General features: G+C 38.4%; 1 protein-coding gene across 2 annotated transcripts in view; it reads right to left on the bottom strand.

Moving 5' to 3' along the window:
* Window positions 1-22031, bottom strand: part of anxa6 (annexin A6) — a 57167-nt gene that overhangs the window by 22458 nt on the left and 12678 nt on the right. For both annotated transcript variants that reach the window (XM_036576891.1, XM_036576892.1), the window contains exons 5-16: window positions 21883-21996; window positions 17025-17115; window positions 16838-16917; window positions 15758-15814; window positions 15175-15268; window positions 13862-13957; window positions 13129-13187; window positions 10411-10533; window positions 8573-8631; window positions 6566-6644; window positions 2990-3071; window positions 1198-1292 (exon numbers count right to left, since the gene is read on the bottom strand). In XM_036576891.1, the coding sequence (XP_036432784.1) occupies window positions 1198-1292; window positions 2990-3071; window positions 6566-6644; window positions 8573-8631; window positions 10411-10533; window positions 13129-13187; window positions 13862-13957; window positions 15175-15268; window positions 15758-15814; window positions 16838-16917; window positions 17025-17115; window positions 21883-21996 (1029 nt within the window). The remainder of the gene's footprint in view (window positions 1-1197; window positions 1293-2989; window positions 3072-6565; window positions 6645-8572; window positions 8632-10410; window positions 10534-13128; window positions 13188-13861; window positions 13958-15174; window positions 15269-15757; window positions 15815-16837; window positions 16918-17024; window positions 17116-21882; window positions 21997-22031) is intronic.

Below are 22031 nucleotides of genomic sequence, written 5' to 3'. Positions count from 1 at the left end.
ATGTACCTAACAAGTAATGGAAGTTTACATGATGAAGACCAAAATGAACATGCCTAAGTCATTCCACACTTGCCTCAGATTGGCTCAAACTGTTAAGCAAGTCTCAAACAGACTTGCTTATGAGGTTTCTGAGACTGAGTGACGATGTTACCTATAAAAATGGTCAAACATAAATCACATAGCTAAAAACAGTAGCAACAGTCACAGTGAAACCTGAATTTTGTCTGTACTTCTGTCTTTTTTTGTTGATAACAATATGTAATAGTGTCAGAAACCACATAGGAAAGTCTACTTGAGATTTCCTAACAATGTAATGTGGTTTGAGGCAATTTAGCCATGCAGTTTACACAGTGCTAATGGGGTATAAACTTTCATTACTTGTACCTACAGTACTGTGAAAAAGTATTTGCCTCTAATGACTTTGTCTATTTTTGCACGTTTGTCACAGTTAATTATTTCAGATCTTCAAACTAAGTTTAGACAGACACAACCAGTAAAACATGGTGGTGGTAGTATGTAGTGAGGGGATGTTGGTCATCAGTGTGTGATCTGAGGTTCCAGTGCAATTGGGCTATGCAGCAAGACATAAATCCAAGGCACAAAGGCAAGAACACCTCTGAATGGCTCAACGGAAACTAAATTTAGGTTTTGGAGTGTTGTAGTTAAATTCTTGAACCCCAGTGAGATGCTGTGGCAGGAACTCGAGAGCCTTCCAATGTGGCTGAATTCTGCAAATAACATCAAATTCCTCCACTACGATGTGAAGGACTGATCTCTACCATCAGGAAGTGTTTGCTTGCAGTTGTTTCTGCTAAAGGAGGCACAACCAGATATTAAGCTTAGGGGTGTCTTTACTTGTTCATGGGGATGATACTGGTATTTCTCCCTCACTAAATTGTTCATTATCATTCTCCTTGTCTTACATTACATTTTGTGTAAGGATCTGCAACCAGTTAGTGTGACAAATGTGTGAAAAAAGGAAATGAGAAGGGGGTGAATACTTTTTCACAGCACTGTACATTAGCCTCATAGCTCCAGTGCAGAACTAAAGAAGCAAACATGTCTTGGGTGATCTTTCACTACTATTCAGAGTAAGGGGAAAACCATGTCATTTTGAATTTTTTTTTTTTTGCTCAACAGTTAATTCAGCCTTATATAAGGATGAAAGACGGAGGTCAGACGTGTGAAGAACCTCACCCGGCCCAGCAGCGATTTGAAGGCCTGTCTGATCACCTGCCTCTGATCATTACTCCTCCGTGCAATGATGTCAATGATCGTGTCCTCGTCCGTCCCTGGAGAAACGCAGAGGTTTACAGTGGGTCAAACTGGACTCGGTTTCACAGAAGCATCTCAGTGTTAAGATCATCTTAAATGAATGGGAAAAATCAAACATGCACAGTTTTCCACTAACACCACATCAGGCAAGGCATGTTTGGTGTTCAAATTTCGTTTCTTCAGTTTTAAACTGGAGCTACGATTCTAACGTAGCTAACACTAGAAGTCAGTAGTCACCCAAATATTTTCTGTAAATGCATCTGCAAAACATTTCTCAGCCCACTCAAACAGCGTTCGGCTATAAATTAAGGTGTGTCATAAAGTGTGCAGGCTTGCCGATGTGGATTAGAGCACAATATGACTTACTGTAAACTATAAAAATTAACAAAACTTCACCGTGTAGCTGAATGCAGTATGCAGCTATTTTAGACAGCAGGAGTGTTCTCTTTAGTGTGCACACAGGTCATGCAGGCATATGGGTGCTACAGATTACGTCTGCAATTTCTTGTTTCTATTTATGAATAAACTTTTAATCTTGAATTTTTCAAACTGAGGATATCTGTTATGAATAGAACAGAAAACAGAAACAACAGAGGTCTAGAAATGTAATCTGTTTTAAAGGGGAGTCAGGATTCATCACAACATCTGCTGTCTATCCCTATCTGCTGTGTTCAGCTACACGGTGAAGTTTTGCTTATTTTTATAGTTGACAGTAATTCATAGTAGCCACGTTTACATGCAGCCTAATAATCGCTTAATAATCAGACTAATAGCTCAATCGGAATAGAATGCGTCCATGTAAACACCTCAATAGACTAGTCTGATTGAGGCCATTCGGAATACATCTGATTGATCGAGGTGGGTAATCCTGTAAATAATCCATTAAATAGAAGAATAATAACCATGTAAACGCCTGTATCTGATTACATTCCCAATCGGAGAGTTTAAGTACGTTCTGATCATGTGCGTTACGTCATAGTGAAAGTTTAGAATGGTCAACATGGCGGAGCAGAAACTGGTCTGCAGAGGAGACGAAGTTTATGCTCTGATCTTTAAAAGACGGCGGTGGGACGGACATCCAGCTTACGTGTCTCAGAACACGACGTCTTCCTCTCGGCCTTCTTTAATAAGGACATGTGAAGGACGTTTTCCTGAGTCTGACATCATTTTAAAGTAATTAAAAACACAAGCACTGCTCACTGCTGCTCATCTCACTCTGACGTTTTCTCTAAGCGGTTATCTACACATGCGCATCATTTTGGATCTGATTACTTGTAGTGAGCATGTAAACAAAATTTTCCATCAGATTGTTGAACAGAGTGAGCAGATAAACACCTCAGTCCAAATCTGTAATCGGAATGTATTCAATCGGATTGGTAAAAATCTTTCCATGTAAACACAGACACTGTTCTGTAAACCACATCAACAAGTCTGCATGACCTTAATAAAGACCTGGATATGGTCTGAGTGGGTTGAGAGAAGTTTTGGGGATGTATTTACAGAAAAGATTTGGGTGACTACTAATGTGTGTTAGCAGCGTTAGCCTCGTAGCTCCAGTGCTAAAAAGAAACAAATTTTGGTTATGGCGGATCGACTACATCTGGGTGGAAAATTGTGTAAATTTAAGTTTATACCAACTTATTCCTTCATTGTGTGATGCTTTTGGGAAACCAAGCACTTTGCAGTGAGCGTATTTCTGAGCGAGTTTCCTCACCGAAGCCTTTCATGGCCTTCCTCAGGTCTTGAGCATCACTGCCGGGGTCAAAGTCTGCATAAGGGTGAACTGTTCCTCTTAACTGGAAACAAAGAGAGAGGCAAATCAGAGCAGTTACAGCTACAGAGCTGACTAACACAGTGTTTCCCAGACACACATGCTATACTTGGGTGGCCTCTAAATGCACCAGAACCACCCAAGTATATTTTGCCTAGATTTGACAATTTCCAAAATATTTTATATTGTACTGAATAAACAACGACACACTTTGCATAACAATGACATGGCAAAATGGCATCCCACAGTTTTGAAGCCATAATGAGCTCAAAATAAAATCATACAAAGTGGATGTTTTCTTGATAAATTCTTTGTTGATGTATTCTTTGTTCTATTCCTAAATTAAACACAAAACCTATGATAATTCTTATTTTAAATTTGATCTATGCCATTTCTAGTTCTGTTGTGCATTAAAAAACAGCAGTGACTTCACAGATTTTGAAACAATATTTTTATGCTAAACAACAGTTCTGATGTTTGTTTTTGTAGGGTTGTGTGGGTGGAGAGCTACTCCTTGTATGAATATCTCAAAGGAGGAAAGACCAGCTCCACAGTGAGTTCATTTTTTTATGTGTCTGATAAAATACTGACAGATTCAAGCCTCACAGAAAGCGTCAGCGGTGTTACACATAAAACATGAAGTGCTTTTGAAAACAACAACATGATATGCACTATTTCTCATTTACTACATACAATGTGACTCTGAAACTAAACTGACGTTATATTTTTGAAAAGTTGAGATTTTAGTAATTTTGTCAGTGGTGTTACAGTCAGTGGTGTTACTCATTACCATTGGAAAACTGACATACAATGACAACATGACATGCACTATTTGTCATTTTCTACATATAATGTGACTCTGAAACTAAAGTGGCAGCGGACTATATTTAAGAAAAGTTCAGATTTTAGTCATTTGGCACAGTGGTGTCACAGTCAGCAGTTTTAACACTGATGTTGTTCAATATAACAGACTACGTTTTTGGCAGATAAGCACTTGTGAGCTGTTTGCTGCTGCAATGGTGCAATGACCCATGTGCACACACCCACATACTCAGACACACAGAAACAAGATCTTGGAGCACACACATATAAACACACACACACACACACACACACACACACACACACACACACACACACACAGGTTAGCATGTGAGAGCAGATATTATGTTCAATGTTCCATATCATGTTCTCTTACCAGGTTTAAAGAGGTCAGAGATGTAAAGTGAGAAGGGTCATATAATAGCAGTGTTATGGAAGTCTGCTTTCACTTTCTGCCTACACTCTGTCCATTTTATCAGCTCCACTTACTACATAGGAGCACTTTTACAGACTGTAGTCCACCTGTTTCTCTGCATACATTGTTACCCTGTTCTTCAGTGGTCAGGACCACCACAGAGCAGGTACTATTTGGGTGGTGGATCATTCTCAGCACTGACATGGTGGTGGTGTGTTGTGCTGGTACAAGTGGATCAGACACAGCAGTGCTGCTGGAGTTCTTAAACACCTCAGTGTCACTGCTGGACTGAGAATAGTCCACCAACCAAAAATATCCAGCCAACAGCATCCTGTGGGCAGCGTCCTGTGACCACTGATGAAGGACTAGAGGATGACCAACACAAACTGTGCAGCAGCAGATGAGCTGTCGTCTCTGACTTTACATCTACAAGGTGGACTGACAAGGTAGGAGTGTCTAATAGAGTGGACAGTGAGTGGACACAGTGTTTAAAAACTCCAGCAGCACTGCTGTGTCTGATCCACTCATACCAGCACAACACACACTAACACACCACCACCACATCAGTGTTACTGCAGTGCTGAGAATGATCCACCACCCAAATAGTACCTGGTCTGTAATTCAGTATTAAAAACATCTGATTACTGTCTAGACACAGTATAAGATGAAAGATATCTGAAAAGACTTTATTTTTATGTTAAAAGAGCAAAAAATAAGCATGTCTACAGTTCATAATCACAACCTAAACACCCCCCTTTTAAAAAGCTTTACAATTTAAACCACTGAGTGTGTCCAAACACCTGACCAGCACTGTCAGTACATGAGAGCAATGCTTTTTGACTGCCAGTGTACTTATATACTGTTCCCTGAGGTACGGAACTGCGCTGTAAAGTTAAACAATGATTTCATCATTCTGTCCCTATTAAATCAGATGTTTATGTACACTCTTAGCAAAAAGGGTTCTATATAGTACCCAACAAGGTTCTTTGGCTTGTAACAATAGTGGAACCCTTTTTGGTGCCATATAGAACCCTTTTCAAAAACGAGAGATCAGCTCAAATCAAAATGATATAGTAACTGATAACATGGCTTTTCTTGAGTTGACCCAACTTGAGGACACCAGAGTTCACCCAACTCAAACTTCTTAGTTAAGTCAAAAATTATCTAAGTTTGTTCTGAATCTCAGTTTGGTAAATAAAATGAACTTTTTTTTTATTCTCAACTTCCCCACCAGCAAGGAGTCTCATCACACAATCCTGCTAGACATTTTACCTCTTGTGTGAACACTTACAGATGACTGTGGCATCGCTGGGGCTCAAACTCACAACCTCCTGTTGGGGTGATGGCTTAGTCCCCTGCACCACTCAGGAACACATGTAGCAGCTCAGATTGTGTGTCTACAAATGTTTAATACACTGGAGAAAATATCTGTTGTTTTAGCTTTAAAGCAGGGCGTCGTCTCATGTGGCGCAGCTGTCTAATAATTCATGCCAACATCAGGAGGTTGTGAGTCTGAATCCCAGCAATTCTGTAGCTGTCCATATACAGAACCCAAGAGGAAACAATGCCAGATGGGACTGTGTGATAAAAGGAAAAGCTGAGTAAAAAAAAACACAGATTCAGTTTTGTTTATCTAACTGAGATGCAGACCTAGAAACAGTAGCTGGGAGAATTTTTGACTCAACTCTGACTCAAGTTTGAGTTGGATGAACTCTGGTGTCCTCAAGTTGAGTCAACTTAAGAAAAGCCATGTAATCAGTTACTATATCATTTTAAGATGTGCAGACGTCTCATTGTCTACAGTGTATAGAACCATCTACAGTGCACTCTCCATCAGTCTGAAGAACCCTTTCACGATGCAGAGAACCCTTTATTCATGCAAAGGGTTCTTTGACTGTCCATGGTTCTATATAGTACCTTTTCTTTACTAAAGAACCCTTGAAGAACAATCTTTTGTAAGAGTGTATAGGAGAGGGAGTCGATCAAGAAGGGGCCAAAACGTCCTGCCACAGAGAGCGGTGAGGACCTCTAGTGGTGCACTGAGGGGAGGACGGGAATATGAGTGGAGGTGGCAGCGGTTCAGGATGCTGATTTGTGAAATGAACGGCATTCTGATGCTATCAGCACTCAAACAAAAGCCCTGCTATATCTCCACAGGGCATGACTTATCAGGGCTGTGTGGCCATAGCTGTTAACGAGAGGTCACTGGGGAGGCGTGTGCATGTAATGCGGGTAATCTGATGCATGCCGCAGCTCTACTGTGAGAAGCAGAGGGACCAAACCTGGACTTTGGTCATGGCGCTGATTTCCCACATCTTGTATGCAATTTGCGCAGCTTCGGGGAAGAACTCTCCCGCAACACTGAAACACAGCAGCAACAAAAACACAAACGCAAAATTATTTCCAATAAAATCTCGTTACATTAACTTTGAGTGAAGTTTAAAATGTTTTTCCTTCTCATACACGGTTTCGCTACAGCAGAGATGACTTGGAAGAATGTTACCTACAGTGCATCTAATATTTTTCTCAGTAATTTCATTTAAGCGTACTGGTATTTAAAGGGGAATTCCACCGATTTGTCAAAATTTCTACATAATTAGCCCTTTAAATGGACAGAGTGGGCTCAAAGTTTTATTAAACACTTCTATAACCTCAGAACAGCTCAACTAGTTTGCACTGAAGTCTTACACTGGCTTATTTTTATTCATAAATCGCTCTCCGGCCGTATGCCAGCTTATATCTCATCTATGATCTCTATAAATAACAGTAATTATCAGACCTGCTCCAGTGACTGGATCACCGGTCAGGTACCTAGAGGTTTTACTGAACTGGGAAAATCTGCTTTTAGGCACAGAGCAGCAGTGAGCTGGAATTTATTACAATTTACTGCATTCACATTACAAGCCTCATTGCTCAAATCCGATTGTTTGCTCAAATCTGATCTCTCTGACTTGATGGTTCGCGCTCGTTTATGTAAGTGATTCAAATCTGTCATTAATGTAATGAACCGGCGTCCTGAAATGACCCTCATGATCACATCCTACTCAGTAACGTCACGTGAATGAATCACGTTCATCATCATCAAACAGTCTAACGAGCAGAACAAGCTTCACTGAGAAGATCATTAACTCTGATCAGCTCTCAGCTTCATTATTAGAGCGAGACGAAGGAGAAAAAGGTGAGATGAGCTGCTTTTCCACCGTTTACAGGCTTTAACTTCTGTTCGGCACTGTTGCCATGGTAACGCTGAATGATGGCACACGCACAGTCGAAAAAAAGCACATGAATTCCTCATGTGGCTCAGGTCGGATTTGAAAAGATCAGATTTGTGTGTCCAAACAGCCCTGAAAACATCAGATCTGAGTCACATTAGGGCAAAAAATCGGATTTGTGCCACTTCAACCTGGTAATGTGGAGAGTCTCTAAAACTCGGCTCGCTGGTGTCACTCAATCACTTTTAGTCTCTAACAACCTTCAGACAGCCTGTAACTGTTTTAGTTGAGTTTAACTTTTCCTTTCTCCTTTTTATTTAATTGTATTATTTTATTATTATTTTTATTTACTTTTTCCTTCCCAATAATTTCTTTTAATTGTATTTTAGCTCATTTTATCTCAATTCTATTAGTTTATTTTTTATTTTTATTACCTTTTATAATACTTTTACTTTACTCTTTTAAATTTTAGTTTGCTTTTTTATGATGAAATCTTATTAATTGGTTTATTATCTTGCTTTTATTTTGTATTTCTCCTTTTTAATCAAATCTCAATTATCTTTTTTTGCTATTTTTCTTGTCTGGTATTTCTGTTGATTTGTTTTGTTCATTTTAGTTTAACCTGATTAAATCCCATTTTAATTTTTTTTTCAATCCCTTTCAGGTTGTAAATACTCAACTACACTGAAAATGAGGGTCACCCTTAATGTATTTCTGAGTGAAAATAAAGGTTGATTTATTGATTGATTAATAAGTCTGGGATTTTAAGGGCTTTAACCGACGAGTCACTTACTTTCTCTACAAAGAACCATTTCCTATCAAACCACTCTGAAAGGTTTGTTTACATCTCGACAATTGATTTATTGATTTAATGTTAAGAAATCAGTGGAATTCACCTTTAACGGTGCTACACTGGCAACTTTGGTGGTAAACCATTTACAGGACCTCCCCCCCAGTGCAGCTCTGGGCTTTGTGGTAGCACAGTGTCTCCCTGTGACGTCTAACCTTTCAACAGTTCCAGCCTTTAATGTAGAATAATTACATTCCCACAGTTAGAGCCGTACACCACACACTTACTCATCATCTCCACCACACAGCTTCAGCAGAGTCCGCTTGTATTCCCCAGATGTGTCGTCCTGTTGGAGATTGAGATGTTATGTGAGTTATACAATATTCTGCATCCATATACACTGAAAACAATGCATTGAATTTCCTTGATCCAGATGTGAACATAGTTTCCACATTAATTATATATATTACACATGGTGCATTGATAGAAATGATTTACACACTACTGTGCTTCACTTTTCCACACACTCCAGAGTTACTTACAGTTTAACCCTTGTGTGGTGTTCAGGTCTGTGGGACCCATTTTCAATGTTTACCAAAAGAAAAAATGATGTAATTTATTATTATTTCTCAGATTTCTTGGTGCTCATTTTTGTGAAGAACATATAAAATAACCCATTTTCAGTGTCTTCACTCTGTTCACCCCCCACACATTTATATTACACATGTGGTGTTGGGTGAACCCGCGGGTAATAAAAGTGTGGAGGTGCTGTGTCCTTCACTCTGTTCTCCTCCTACATGGCCTGCTGTTAGTGTGTGTGTGTGTGTGTATGTGTTTGTATATATTTATGAATGTGTGAGAGTGGACAACATGGACAGGCTGCTGACTGGCTACAGCTGCTAAAGGAGAACCCTACGCTGACCACTTGTGATATTTTAAATGGTATGTTTACATAAACTGTTTTGGCTGTATTGATTTAATAAAACAGTAATGCGGTGGGTCGACTAGACCGCTGCGTAACAAACACATCAACACCACACAAGGGTTAACCATGTTACAAGGGTAGGTGAATGTAGAGTTATGAGTCTTGCCTAAAGACTCTTATTAGTAAGTGTGTTGTGTTTGCCTGGAGGGTCATCATTTTACCAAATTAGTTCAAACTGTAAAATTTTCTAAAAAAAACAAGTATTCAGACCTTGGATATTTACAGTGATTATGTTATGACCAACACATTAACTATTAGATAATAAAAAGATAAATATATAAAAAAATCATCATTTATAGGGTACTTTCTATTGGGAGGTGGCTAACATCTACATTGACACTTGTGAAGATAAAACATGATTTTCTTTCATTTATTTTAAAGTTAAAATTATAAGTTCAATTTTTAAATAAAAATATACATATATTTAAAATTGCTGTCCGATGATTTCATGTCACTAATGAAACACAGAGTTTTAGTCTGTAGGCGTGGCTTTTTTTTAGCCACACCCCTGCATTTTAGTGCAGGAAGTGAGGCTGCATCCCTGTCCCTCATGGCCACATGGTGAGCAGTTAGATCCCACTGTTTTACAGTAAGTGTGTCCCAAAGTCTGAAAATCAGTGTTGAACCTTATGAATTGTCACTACCGAAACACATATTTTCTACAGTTAGGTAAACCTTTTTTGTTGTAATGAAAAACATTATAATTTTATGTGTTTTCAGCTGCTCAAAGCTGTGTTTGCTAGTCCTGTACAGGCTAGCATTTTTGAGTTGTCAGTACTGAAACATTTGGTAGAGTTTTGATAGTGTTGTGATTGTTTCGGTAGTGACAGAATGGAATTTTCAATCATTTATTCCAATAAAATAACACAACTAAGGTATAGGGTCACACAAAAAGACTTCAGTCTACAGTCAAAGTCAGTTAAAAGTCAGAAAAGTCAACTTTAAAGATTAAAGTTCATCTTCACATTAAAAGAAATGAAAAGATCATTTTAAAAATATTTTAAAAATGCAAGAAAATTACTCAGTTAATGCCTTGGATATAAACAGATCATAATATAAGCTGAATATTTACTGTTTTTTTGATAGTTTTTTTTTATTGTGGGACCGCAGTGTGAACGAATCCTGAGCTGAGGACAGTACCTCAATCATACTGTGAAGGGATTTGTCATAGCGTAGCCTGAAGCACTCTCTGATGTCCAGCATATCGATCTCAGAGCGGGAAATCATTATTCTGATCAGAGTGTTATCAGCTGTACCCAAACCCTGAAGAGAGAGAGAGAGAGAGAGAGAGAGAGAGAGAGAGAGAGAGAGAGAGACAGACCAAAAGAGATAGAGAACAAAAGAGAAAAAGAGAAAGAGGTTAACTGAGTTAATCACAGTAGACAGAAGTTATAAATACCAGTGAAAACAGTAAAATCCTTACTCCTAACCACTACTGCTATTACTACTACTCTCCTAACCACTGCTGCTATTACTACTACTCTCCTAACCACTACTGCTATTACTACTACTCTCCTAACCACTACTACTATTACTACTACTCTCCTAACCACTACTACTACTACTACTACTATTAATATTAGTAGTATAATAATTTTGTAGGTAGTTTGACCAGAGGAGGATGGGTCGCCCCATGTGAGCCTTGGTTCCTCCCAAGGTTTCTTCCCCAGCTCTGAGGGAGTTTTTCCTTGCCACTGTCGCCCCTGGCTTGCTCACTTGGAGGATTTACATTTCATGTTAAAACTTTGTCCTCATTGGATTTCTGTGAAGCTGCTTTGTGACAACATCAGTTGTAAAAAGCGCTATACAAATAAATTTGACTTGACTTGACGACTAAAATATGTACACACAGAGAACAGACTAGACGGTAGTGTACACCAGGGGGCGCTCTGAGTCTCATGACCACACACACACTCACACTCCAGGGGTGAGAATCTCTACAAACACCGTAATTTGGTAGTATCACAATCCCCAAGCCACAATCCTACTGCGATATTTAAATTTAAACGTGTTGGGATTTGTGATATGACAAACTGTGATATATTGCAATTTATTACATTTGACTGCAAATTATTTCTGAAGATAAAAACTTTGTTTTCTGTGATGAAGTTTCCACTTTCATCTCACTTCAATCTGCTTTAAACCTGCTTTACACTGTGTGATTACAGCACTCTTATTCGTTCTCAGCATGAGGTGCTGCAAATAAAATCTCGGCCAAACTCCACGTCAGATTGTGTGAATTCAGTGAATTCAGTGTTTACTTTTTTTCTTTTTAGCTATGCAAGCAAAAAAGCTGTTCTTGGCTGGGGGGTGAAGGGCTTCATGGAATTCTCACTCTCCAAAGTCACCATGAGATCACTAGGCTGTTTTTTCTGCCCATTATGTGGAGGCTAGCTGTGCTGTTTCACTGCAGGTCACTCTATGTGTGAACTGAAGGCCGAGCCAGAGTAATAACATCAGCTAATATTCTTAAACTTATAATAACATAATATGAGGAATAATCCACATTTATCATCTTTTTCCTCCTCTCTCACACACGCACACGTCACACATTGGTTCTTTTTGTGCATGTGTAGTAGCCTCAGTCACACTGCAAGATTTTGGACCTTTGGTCACAGTGGCAGTAAACTGGTCATAAATGTTCAAAGACCACCGATTTTAGCCCACAATCAAAGAATGCTTTCCTGACTTCTGATTTTTGTCTGCGGCAGCATTACCGTGATGATTATCACACAATGTGAAACTGCCTTTACTGAACCAAAACAAACCTGTGAAGTGGAGAAAGCAACACTCAAAGACTGAGGGGGTATGGTGTCCCGATTCTTGTTGAGATAGAGGGGTAGGGTGAAGTGTTAGGGCTACATGGCCCTCCAAACAGAGGTTTTTCAGAGTGATATGAGAAAAAAAGAAAAACCAGCAAGATGGCTGCACGAGCGACCAAAGAAACCCACTAATGTGAGAATTTTCTCTGTTAAAAATTACGATAATCATTGTATTGTCTAAGTTTGATGACGTTTCAATGTATTATGGTCGTTTTCTTCATAACAAGCATAAAAATCACTAGTAGTTTGCTGATGTCTCAGTAGTTAGCTACCCAAATTTTCTGTTCCACCTTAAATGGTGCAACCCAAACCCTAACCATTTAAGGTTGACCAGGAAAATTAGAACAAGAAGCTGGTGAATAGCCGACCTCAGCTTCATATCACTGAAGAATTAGGGGTGGGCGATAATAAATAATTGCCCCCCCCCACCCCCCGCCTTTGCAAGCATATGATGCCCTAAATGTAACTAAAGCCCAGCAGTGAGGAGCTGAACTTTACCCTCCTCTGATGTCACTGCAGACTGGCAGGGACGCCGACAGAGCAGCGCTGGTAGCCTGTTAATGAAGTAATGTTCTTTTTTATCTGAGGGTCCCATTTCATAGGGGAAGATTTAAACTACTACCCTCTTTAACTTAGTTCCAAGATGCAAGGTGACACTCGAAAACAAGGGGAAGGGGTAAAAATAAGAAATGGGATTGGTCCTTACTCCTACCAACCACTGCCAGTAGGCGTTTCTTAAATCAAAGACTCCTCTTCAGTGCTCGGTCACATGGCCTAGCTATGTCAACACGTCATGGCTTACTGACATAAGCAATGTGACATGTTGAAATCCCATTTTCCGAATGGTCTTTCGCTGCACTAATGTGTTATGACTGAACGTCTACCAATAGGCTTAATATACATTAATACTATCTTATTTTTTCACCCAAAATGTCATGATACCATGTTGTGTCGATTTTTCCTCTGACCCTCAACACATACACTCACACAAACACATACGGTCATGATTAAGCCTCAAATGGCTGGTGCTGTTTACCTTCATGGACTTGTAGAGGCGTTTGGCGAAGAACATGGGGCGACTCCTGATGCACTGCACTGAGGGAAACATATAAACAGTTCATATCAGCACAGCTCTTATCAGCACTCGAAACCAGATCCCTGATGCTTTGCATCTACGAAAACATGACCAACACTTGTCATATACACTATAAGCCAAATGTATGTGGACATCTGACCCTCACAACTATGTGAGCTTGTTGGACATTACAAAACCATGAGCATTAATACGCAGTTTGGAACCCTGAAGTGAAGGATGCAACCGAGGAAAGGTAATTTTTACGCTCTTCAGTACTCAGCAGACCCACTCTGTGAGTTTGCGTGGTCTACTGCTTCGTGGCTGAGCTGTTGTTGCTCTGAGTTGTGGCAGAGGAGGCCTCGTATGAGAGTGCATTATGACCCATTCTACTGCCAGTGATACTACAAGGCTATGTACTTGATTTTATACATCTGTTAGCAATGGGTATGGCTGAAACACCTGAATTCAATAATTAGAAGGGGGTGTCCACATACTTTTGGCCACATTGTGTATACTGTGTTTTACTTTGTACAATTAAACCACCACAGCTGCAAGGTTAAATTTACTTTTTTCGAAACTAGGTTTAAGGATTTGGTGCAACTGAATTAATAGATACACTTGGATTTTATTCAATAAAGTGTGTATCTGTTGGTGTGTGTGTGTGTGTGTGTGTGTGTGTGGAATAGAAACCTACCAACAGCGAGCATCAGCCTCTCAAAGTCCCCCGACAGTTCACTCTTAATGCTGTCCTCAATCGACTTCTCTGCAATCTTCTGATACTCGTCGAAGACTGCACAACACCAGAGACAGACAGAGGATTCAGTGCTCTGCTGTTTGACTCCTTAAACTCTAGTGGTCTCTATGTGGGCCCACGCTTCAAGCGGGGTGGAGAATGTTCAGTGCTTCTGAACTTGAGTAACAGTAGAATTACACTTGGTAAAACTTCACTACAAGTAAAAGTAAAAGTACTCTGAGTAATTGTAGATTGTTGTTTGTTGTTTGGTTGTATAATATTATTCTGATGAACAGGTTCTATTAAGGAAACCTCTTGTGTGCTAAAAGTTAATCACTGTTGTGAGAAGAAAACCTCATATCTCCAAAATGGTAACTTCACAGGAGAAGCAAAAAACATACTTCATTTTTAATGCAAGTCAATGGAACCAGACTTTTTTCCAGGACATTTTAAGCTGTTTCTTTTGGTCTATTCTTCATGAAATTTACACACAAAGTAAAGAGCAACAGGCATTTTCAAATTATGTCAAAAACTGAAAAACGACACAAATGGAGATACGAGGTTTTCTTCCAACAACAGCGATATTCCAAAGCACACAAAAAAGTAAAAAAAATATAGATGAAATTCTTTTACACAAAGAGTTTTAGTCAATAGGTGGATCCTTATTTAGCCACACCCCTGCATTGTAGAGCAGGAAGTGAGACTGCATCCCTGTCCATCATGGCCACACAGTGCGCAGTTAGATCCCATTGTTTTGTAGTAAATATGTCCCAAAGTCTGAAAATCAGTCTGTAACATTAAGAATTGTCATTACTGAAACACATTCTCTGTAATTAATTTTTTTTATGTGTGTTTTAATGAAAAATATTATGTTTTTTGTACATGTGCAACTGTTCAAAGCTGTGTTTGTTAGTCATGTACTGGCTAGAGTTTTTGAGTTATGCTCAAAATTTGCTAAAATTGTAACTACGGAAACAGTCATTACTGAAATACTTTAGTTTTAGTTGTGTTATGATTGTTTGGTCAGTGACAAAATTGAATGGTCAGTCATTTGCTTTAATAAAATAAACATAATTAAGGTGTAGATTCACTCAAAGCAAAAGCATTTTAGTCTGAAGTCCAAATCAGCTAAAAATCAAAATGTGTTTTCAACTTTGACTTTGTACCAGTTCAGTAGAATGATCCATATTGGGACTGTGAAGCCTGTATTAGCATGTGTGGAGTGGTATATGTGTGTATTAATGAGTGTAATTGTGTGTCTGGGGTCCTCGTACCTAGTTGCAGGTGGGTCACGCTCCGGTTGCCCAAGAGCATGATGAAGATCGCCTCATCCGTCCCCCACTGTTCTTCACCTGCAGCAAACAGAGCCTGCACACATACACACACCATAAACACACATATACACACACACACACACACACACACACACACCATAAAAACACACTTTGAAAAACTATACAAAGAATTTGTTAAATTAACACACTACAAAATGTTTGCTAAATTAAACATTTGTAAAAATAAACTATTTACAAGGGAAAAAACAAACAACTGGTACAAATAAATGAATACTCATTGAATGAGCTATTTGTTACTATACAGTACAAATGAGGAATATGTTGCTGATAATGATGATGATGATGATGTAAAAGCGAAAGAATTTGTGAAAAATCTAATACGCAGTGTCCCCCCCTTTGCCCAGAATGCAGTCGATCAGCCAAGACGTTTTGTGTCCAACCTTTGTTTCTTTATTCCGCATGAGATCTGCCATGCTAATGTAGCTAATATATGTTTCTCAAGTTTATATATCAGTAATTAGCACTGTGCCAATTCCACTAACTCCACCACTCCACTACTTACCTGAGCATCCTCCTCCACCAGATCTGCATGCACCACACCATCTTCCTCTCTGGTCCCCTGAGGAACAAACATACAGTCACTGAATGAACAGGCATGCACACAATTACGACCATTCACCACTGCCGACACCTACAGTACCAGCATAATTTATTACACTCTACAGGACAACCTCCAGAATTCATTATATACTACAGGACAACCTCCAGAATTCATTATATATTACAGGACAGCCTCCAGAATTCAGGATATATTACAGGACAGCCTCCAGAATTCAGTATATATTACAGGACAACCTCCAGAATTCATCATATATTACAAGACAACCTCCAGAATTCATTATATATTACAAGACAACCTCCAGAATTCATTATATATTACAGGACAACCTCCAGAATTCATTATATATTACAGGACAACCTCCAGAATTCATTATATATTACAGGACAACCTCCAGAATTCATATATATTACAGAACAACCTCCAGAATTCATCATATATTACAAGACAACCTCCAGAATTCATTATATTACAGACAACCTCCAGAATTCATTATATATTACAGGACAACCTCCAGAATTCATTATATATTACAGAACAACCTCCAGAATTCATCATATATTACAAGACAACCTCCAGAATTCAGTATATATTACAGGACAGCCTCCAGAATTCATTATATAATACAGGCCTCCAGAATTCATCATATATTACAGGACAACCTCCAGAATTCATTATATATCACAGGACAACCTCCAGAATTCAGTGTATACTACAGGACAACCTCCAGAATTCATTATATATTACAAGACAACCTCCAGAATTCATTATATATTACAGGACAACCTCCAGAATTCAGTGTATCCTACAAGTCAACCTCCAGAATTCAGTATATACTACAGGACAACCTCCAGAACTCAACATATACTAGAGGACAAGACATGACTCTGAAATGAAATGACATATTATGGTAGCAGATCACAACAGTGAGAAACTAAACTCTTTAAACTAAAGCAATAGTTTCAGAAGTACTAAAAAGACAATAAAATTTCTTAGCATATAGTTCACAATTCAGAAACCAACCTGGAGCAAAACAATCAGCATCTTCTTAAAGTGTCCTGAGGTGTCTCCTATAACGTCCTGCTCGATATCTCTACCGTAAGCTGTGAAGGAAAATGAAAACAAACTGTGAGGCATCATTTCTAAACCATATACCTGATTTGTGTTTCTTGTTGTCTTGTTTGATCAAAACCTTTTTGCCTGATCTCACCTTCTTTGTATGCCTCCACTAGGCTGTGGATTTGTTCGTTAGTCCTTGAGGCGAGTACTTCAATCAGGCACTTCTCATCTGTCCCTGCTCCCTGCAAAAGAGATAAAGACAATAAATGTCTTGTCAATACAAACCGTTCATTTTGCTTCTCCGTTCTGACCCATACAGTATGAAAATAAGGACATTACATTAACAGGTGGGGAACCTCAAACAGTGTAATCTACAACAGTTCAGTCATGGTGTGGCATATGCAGCTGAATTAAAGCGTTCTAGCTTGTTAGAAGGCATTGGCCCCAGCACTGCACGAGCTGCCTTGCAAATCATGCAACGCTATGTACTTCAGTCCTTCACAGATTAAAGTGAGGCAGGTTTTGCATTTTGGTTCTGCAGTTCAGCCCATTTGGTTTGAAATGAATCAATGACTACAGACGTAAAGTTGCACAGAGTTGCAGTCAGCTTTAATTTGACTGTATTTGGGTGAACCAGACGAGTGTGGAACCCTCAGGGCTGTCAAGGCCTTCAAAGAAAGCCTAGTGATTTTGGCAAACTCAAAAGAATAAATGTCTATTTTTATTTACTTTATTTAAATCTAATGGTATCATCAAGCCTATTGTATTTAAACTCTGTAATTATTGTAGTAATACTCTTATTATGTTTTGTTTGGAAAGAAAAAGGGTTAAAATCTTGAAAAATGCCAAAAGGAAAATTGTCCAATTGGTATTTTTCTCTCTGTTAATCAGGTAGATACAGCCAAGCAAGCTGTCCCATTGGTTAGGCCTTTAGAAGCTAAACAGAAGGCCTAAAAACAGAACCATGACTCCAGGCCTTCTGGAAAATCTGGATACATCACTGACTGGTAATACTAACCGTGTCAGCTGTTAGAAATTTAGAACAGCAGCAGCTCCATGCCAGAGCTCTGTACTGAAAGAGTCACTATAAAACTGCAAGGTAAAATAGGGTACGTAAAAGATACAAGGTAAACGTTACGCTAATGTGTGATGCAAGCTTCGAATAAAACATATGGAATCTCTTTTATAAGTTTCAAATGTCTGTGTTAAATCTAGAAACAATGTTCATAAGCACTAGCAGAAATTAGTATTAGAGTTTTTATTTCTGTCCGATTTTTGGCAGTTATGGCCTGAACGGAAGGCCTAGCTCTCCCATTTCAGGGAACCATAAGTAACTGGACTATTCCCTACTCAGTTGTTCTTGGCCAGCTGTGTTGCTGCATCTTTAGTTTGTGAAACAAAAGGCCTAGAGCTGATTCCAGATGTGATATTTGCATCTGGAGTCTATTACTGTTGTCTCTCAACATGAGAACCAAAGAAGTGTCTGTAGAAATACAGCAGACCATCATGATGAAAACCAGATCAATCAGAGATACAGTTAAACTATTAATGGAGTTTGTGATGGTGCAAAACGTTAGTAAATCTGTTTAATGCTTGAGAAAAGCTTGTCTTATTGTGGTGCTAATGTGGCTGCCATTGTTTGCACATAAAGAGAAATGAGAGAGTTTTTAAAACAGTTTTTGGACTTCAAAGCGTGCCATGCATGGCTCATTATAAACATGAACATGTTTCAAAACAGAAAATAAAAAAATAATTACTTAAATTTTTCTTATTTTCTCAAAATAATTACTCATAACGTTAAAACAATCATGTACTTTATCGCTGAATAATAATAATATATATTTTTCAGGTCATTATTCTGACCTACTAAGTCAAAATATTGACAAAAGAAGTCATGATTTTGAGCTAATGAATCAGTTTGAACTGGAAACAGATGAATAAAACATGTTTTTTCTCCTACTTGGCGAAAACATACAAAAATATGTGAGACAAACACACCATTATATTGCAATGGTCATACATTAGCAGTGAGGTTGTGCCCATGATAATTTACCTTAATGCATTCTTACTGCATAACACAACTGGCCAGCCCTACCAGCTTAAAGCGTCAGTAGACTGTCAGTAATTAGTGCCTCTCTTAGTAAATCTGACGCCAGGGTGTCAAAATGAAGTGCTAAACTGCTGAAAACTGCTGTCAAAAAATACCATAAAGAAAGGAAAAACAGCAGGAGCTCAGAGGGTTTATAATGGGATGCACACCACTGGTACACCTTAAAAAAAATCATAAAACATTCAACCAAATGCTTCAAATCTCAGTTCACGGTGCTTCGTGTTGCACCAGGGCAATGACCTACAACACACTACAAAAGCAACAAACATGACTGTCAGGAACAAAAGAAGAACTCAGATACAGAGAAAAGAGAAATGACTCTACAGAAATACCCCGTTTTATCCTCAGGGGGAAACTACAGAGGGGAAAAAAGGAAACGATGAATGATTATTACACTAAAAAAAAAAACCTCTCATTATGATGTGTGAAGTGCTAAGAGAAGTGGTTAAGAGGTACTGACCTCATCTGCCATTCAAAATCAATCACCCTAAATCCTACTGAGCAGCGATTCACTGTCAGAAGACCAAACTGAACGATAATAACAAACAGGAACTGAAAATGGTTGCAACGCAGGCCTGCAGCAACATCAGACAAGGCTGCAATTTAGGCATTTATCACTAGAAACAGAAAGCAACACCTATCAATTCTAATTAAGGACATGTCATTTGTCCAATTATTTCTGGCCCCCTGAAATGGTGTGTGTGTGTGGGGGGGGTCCTTGTATAAAACTGTGGTGATTCTGAAATTCATCCAAAATGTATAAACACAGCCTCACATTAAAGCTGAGATTCTGCACTTTCAACATTTTAGTCACTGTTTCATTCCAAATCCTAGAGAACAAGAGGCCAAAGAACAAAAACTGGCACTGTCCAATTACTAATGGAGTGCACTGTATGTCTACAATTATCTTGTTATCTCAAGATAACAAAATTGTTATCTTGAAATAACAAGTTACTAATCCCGTATCTTGAGATAACAAAAGTTGTTATCTTGAGATAACATCTTAATTGTCTTGTGCTCTCAAGATAACAAAGTTGTTATTTTGAGATAACGAGCTGTTTATCTTGTTATCTAGAAATAACGAGTTACTTGTCTTGTTATCTCAAGATAACAACATTGTTTCCCTGAAATAATGAGTTACTGTAATGAGTATCTGTTACATAAAAGGGAAATAGACTTATATATAACAGATCTGAACTAAAGCACATCTCCAATTACTAATGGAGTGCACTGTATGTCAGTTAAAGACATCCTCAGTCATTACTTGCATGGTCCGTAGCCACTGGTGTATAATAATCTATGACATTTTTTATTGAAAGTATTGTGTGTTCTGTAAATACTAAGCAAACGTCTCATTTGGAGTCAATACAGTTTCAGTAAGTAAATCTAGGTCTTTTCTGTTTCTGCACCAAATCACCTCATACAGCTTTTACCTTTGATTCTTCACAGAAACTGTGGATACATGAAAAGGCTGACGCTCCCTAGAGAGGCTACAGAGAGCCTGGCCTCATATCTTCACCACCTGATGAAGCAAAGTCACTTACCGCACCCTAATGCCAGCATTAACGAAGCAGATACACAGAGAAAGCAGTCAGTGAGAGAACACACTCAGATAATCAGTCAGATAAACATGAATACAGTCACAATAATGAAACCGAGAGATTTGTTTGACTCACAAATTGAGTCAAAACCCTGATCAAATGTCAAATATTTTGCGGAATTTTCTAAGTGAAAATATGTTAACACACTCTGTACAGAGAACACACTTAAATATGGCATCTGTATGCAAATTTTAGTGCACAATTTCTATTTATTTGCTAGGAAAAAAGTGAAATATAAGATGTGCCATAACTTTTGCACAGGCCACGTTTTATGTTTAATGGTAAATTCCGTGAATAAACAGTAACTGCGTATTAAAGGGTGCAGAAATGTGTTCTCTTTAGAGGATGTGTTACGTTAGATTCACTAAGAAAATGACTGAAACATTTGGTTCGACCGGGGCGCGCAAACTTTTGCATACGATTTTATATCATTTGCATTTTATGTTGGTGGTAAAGTCTGTATATGCTGAGTCTACTATATTTGACTGAACGGAAATGTGTAGTGTAATTAAATTCACACTAAAGTTTCAATTTAAATCAAATTAAATTAAATTAAATTCACATTACAGTCACAAAAGTACGGAGGTCCATTGAGGCCATGAGGTAGTTATAATTCTCTGGATTTGAGATAACGTGTTAATTGTCTTGTTATCTCAAGATAACAAAATTGTTATCTTGAAATAACAAGTTACTTTATTTTTAAGATCACAGAATTGTTATCAGTTACTTATCCCATATCTTGAGATAACAAAAGCTGTTATCTTGAGATAACGTCTTAATTATCTTGTGATCTCAAGATAACAAAGTTGTTATTTTGAGATAACAAGTTATTTATCTTGTTACCTAGAAATAACGAGTTACAACATTGTTACCCTGAAATAATGAGTTACTTATCTTGTTTTCTCAAGATAACAAAATTGTTATCTTGAAATAACGAGTTACTTATCTTGCTTTCTCAAGATAACAATGCAGAAAATTATACCAACAGCTCATGGCCTCTCTGGACTTATCTGGATCATGTGAAATGCTAAGTGAAGCTGTCGGGGATCTACCAACAGTATCTGTTACATAAAAGACTTAATCCACAAACCTAAAACAAACCTGTAATAAAATATAACAGATCTGAACTAAAGCACATCTACATAATCACTTCTCCATTAACATGAGCCAAGCACTGACATGCACACCATGCTGAAGCACTGTTACCCTCCACACAGCTGCAGTTCAGAAGCTGCTGCAGTAACTGTATGACGTGCAGCATTACATTTTCAGTCTGTTTGCTTTAGACACTCGCTTACCTTGATAGCATCCTTGATTTCTTTGGCATCGTGATAGGCGGGAGGTAGCATTAAACTGGCGATCAGACGCTCAAACTTGCCCGTCAGTTCATACTTAAGGTCGGCAATCAAGTCCTGAAGACAACAAAGTTCATCAATAAACAATAAAC

The sequence above is a fragment of the Colossoma macropomum genome, unplaced genomic scaffold (assembly GCF_904425465.1).
Source record: "Colossoma macropomum unplaced genomic scaffold, Colossoma_macropomum, whole genome shotgun sequence".
NCBI classification, from domain to species: domain Eukaryota; kingdom Metazoa; phylum Chordata; class Actinopteri; order Characiformes; family Serrasalmidae; genus Colossoma; species Colossoma macropomum.
The sequence above is the reverse complement of the archived record's forward strand: the minus strand, read 5'-3'. Positions and strand labels throughout refer to the sequence as shown.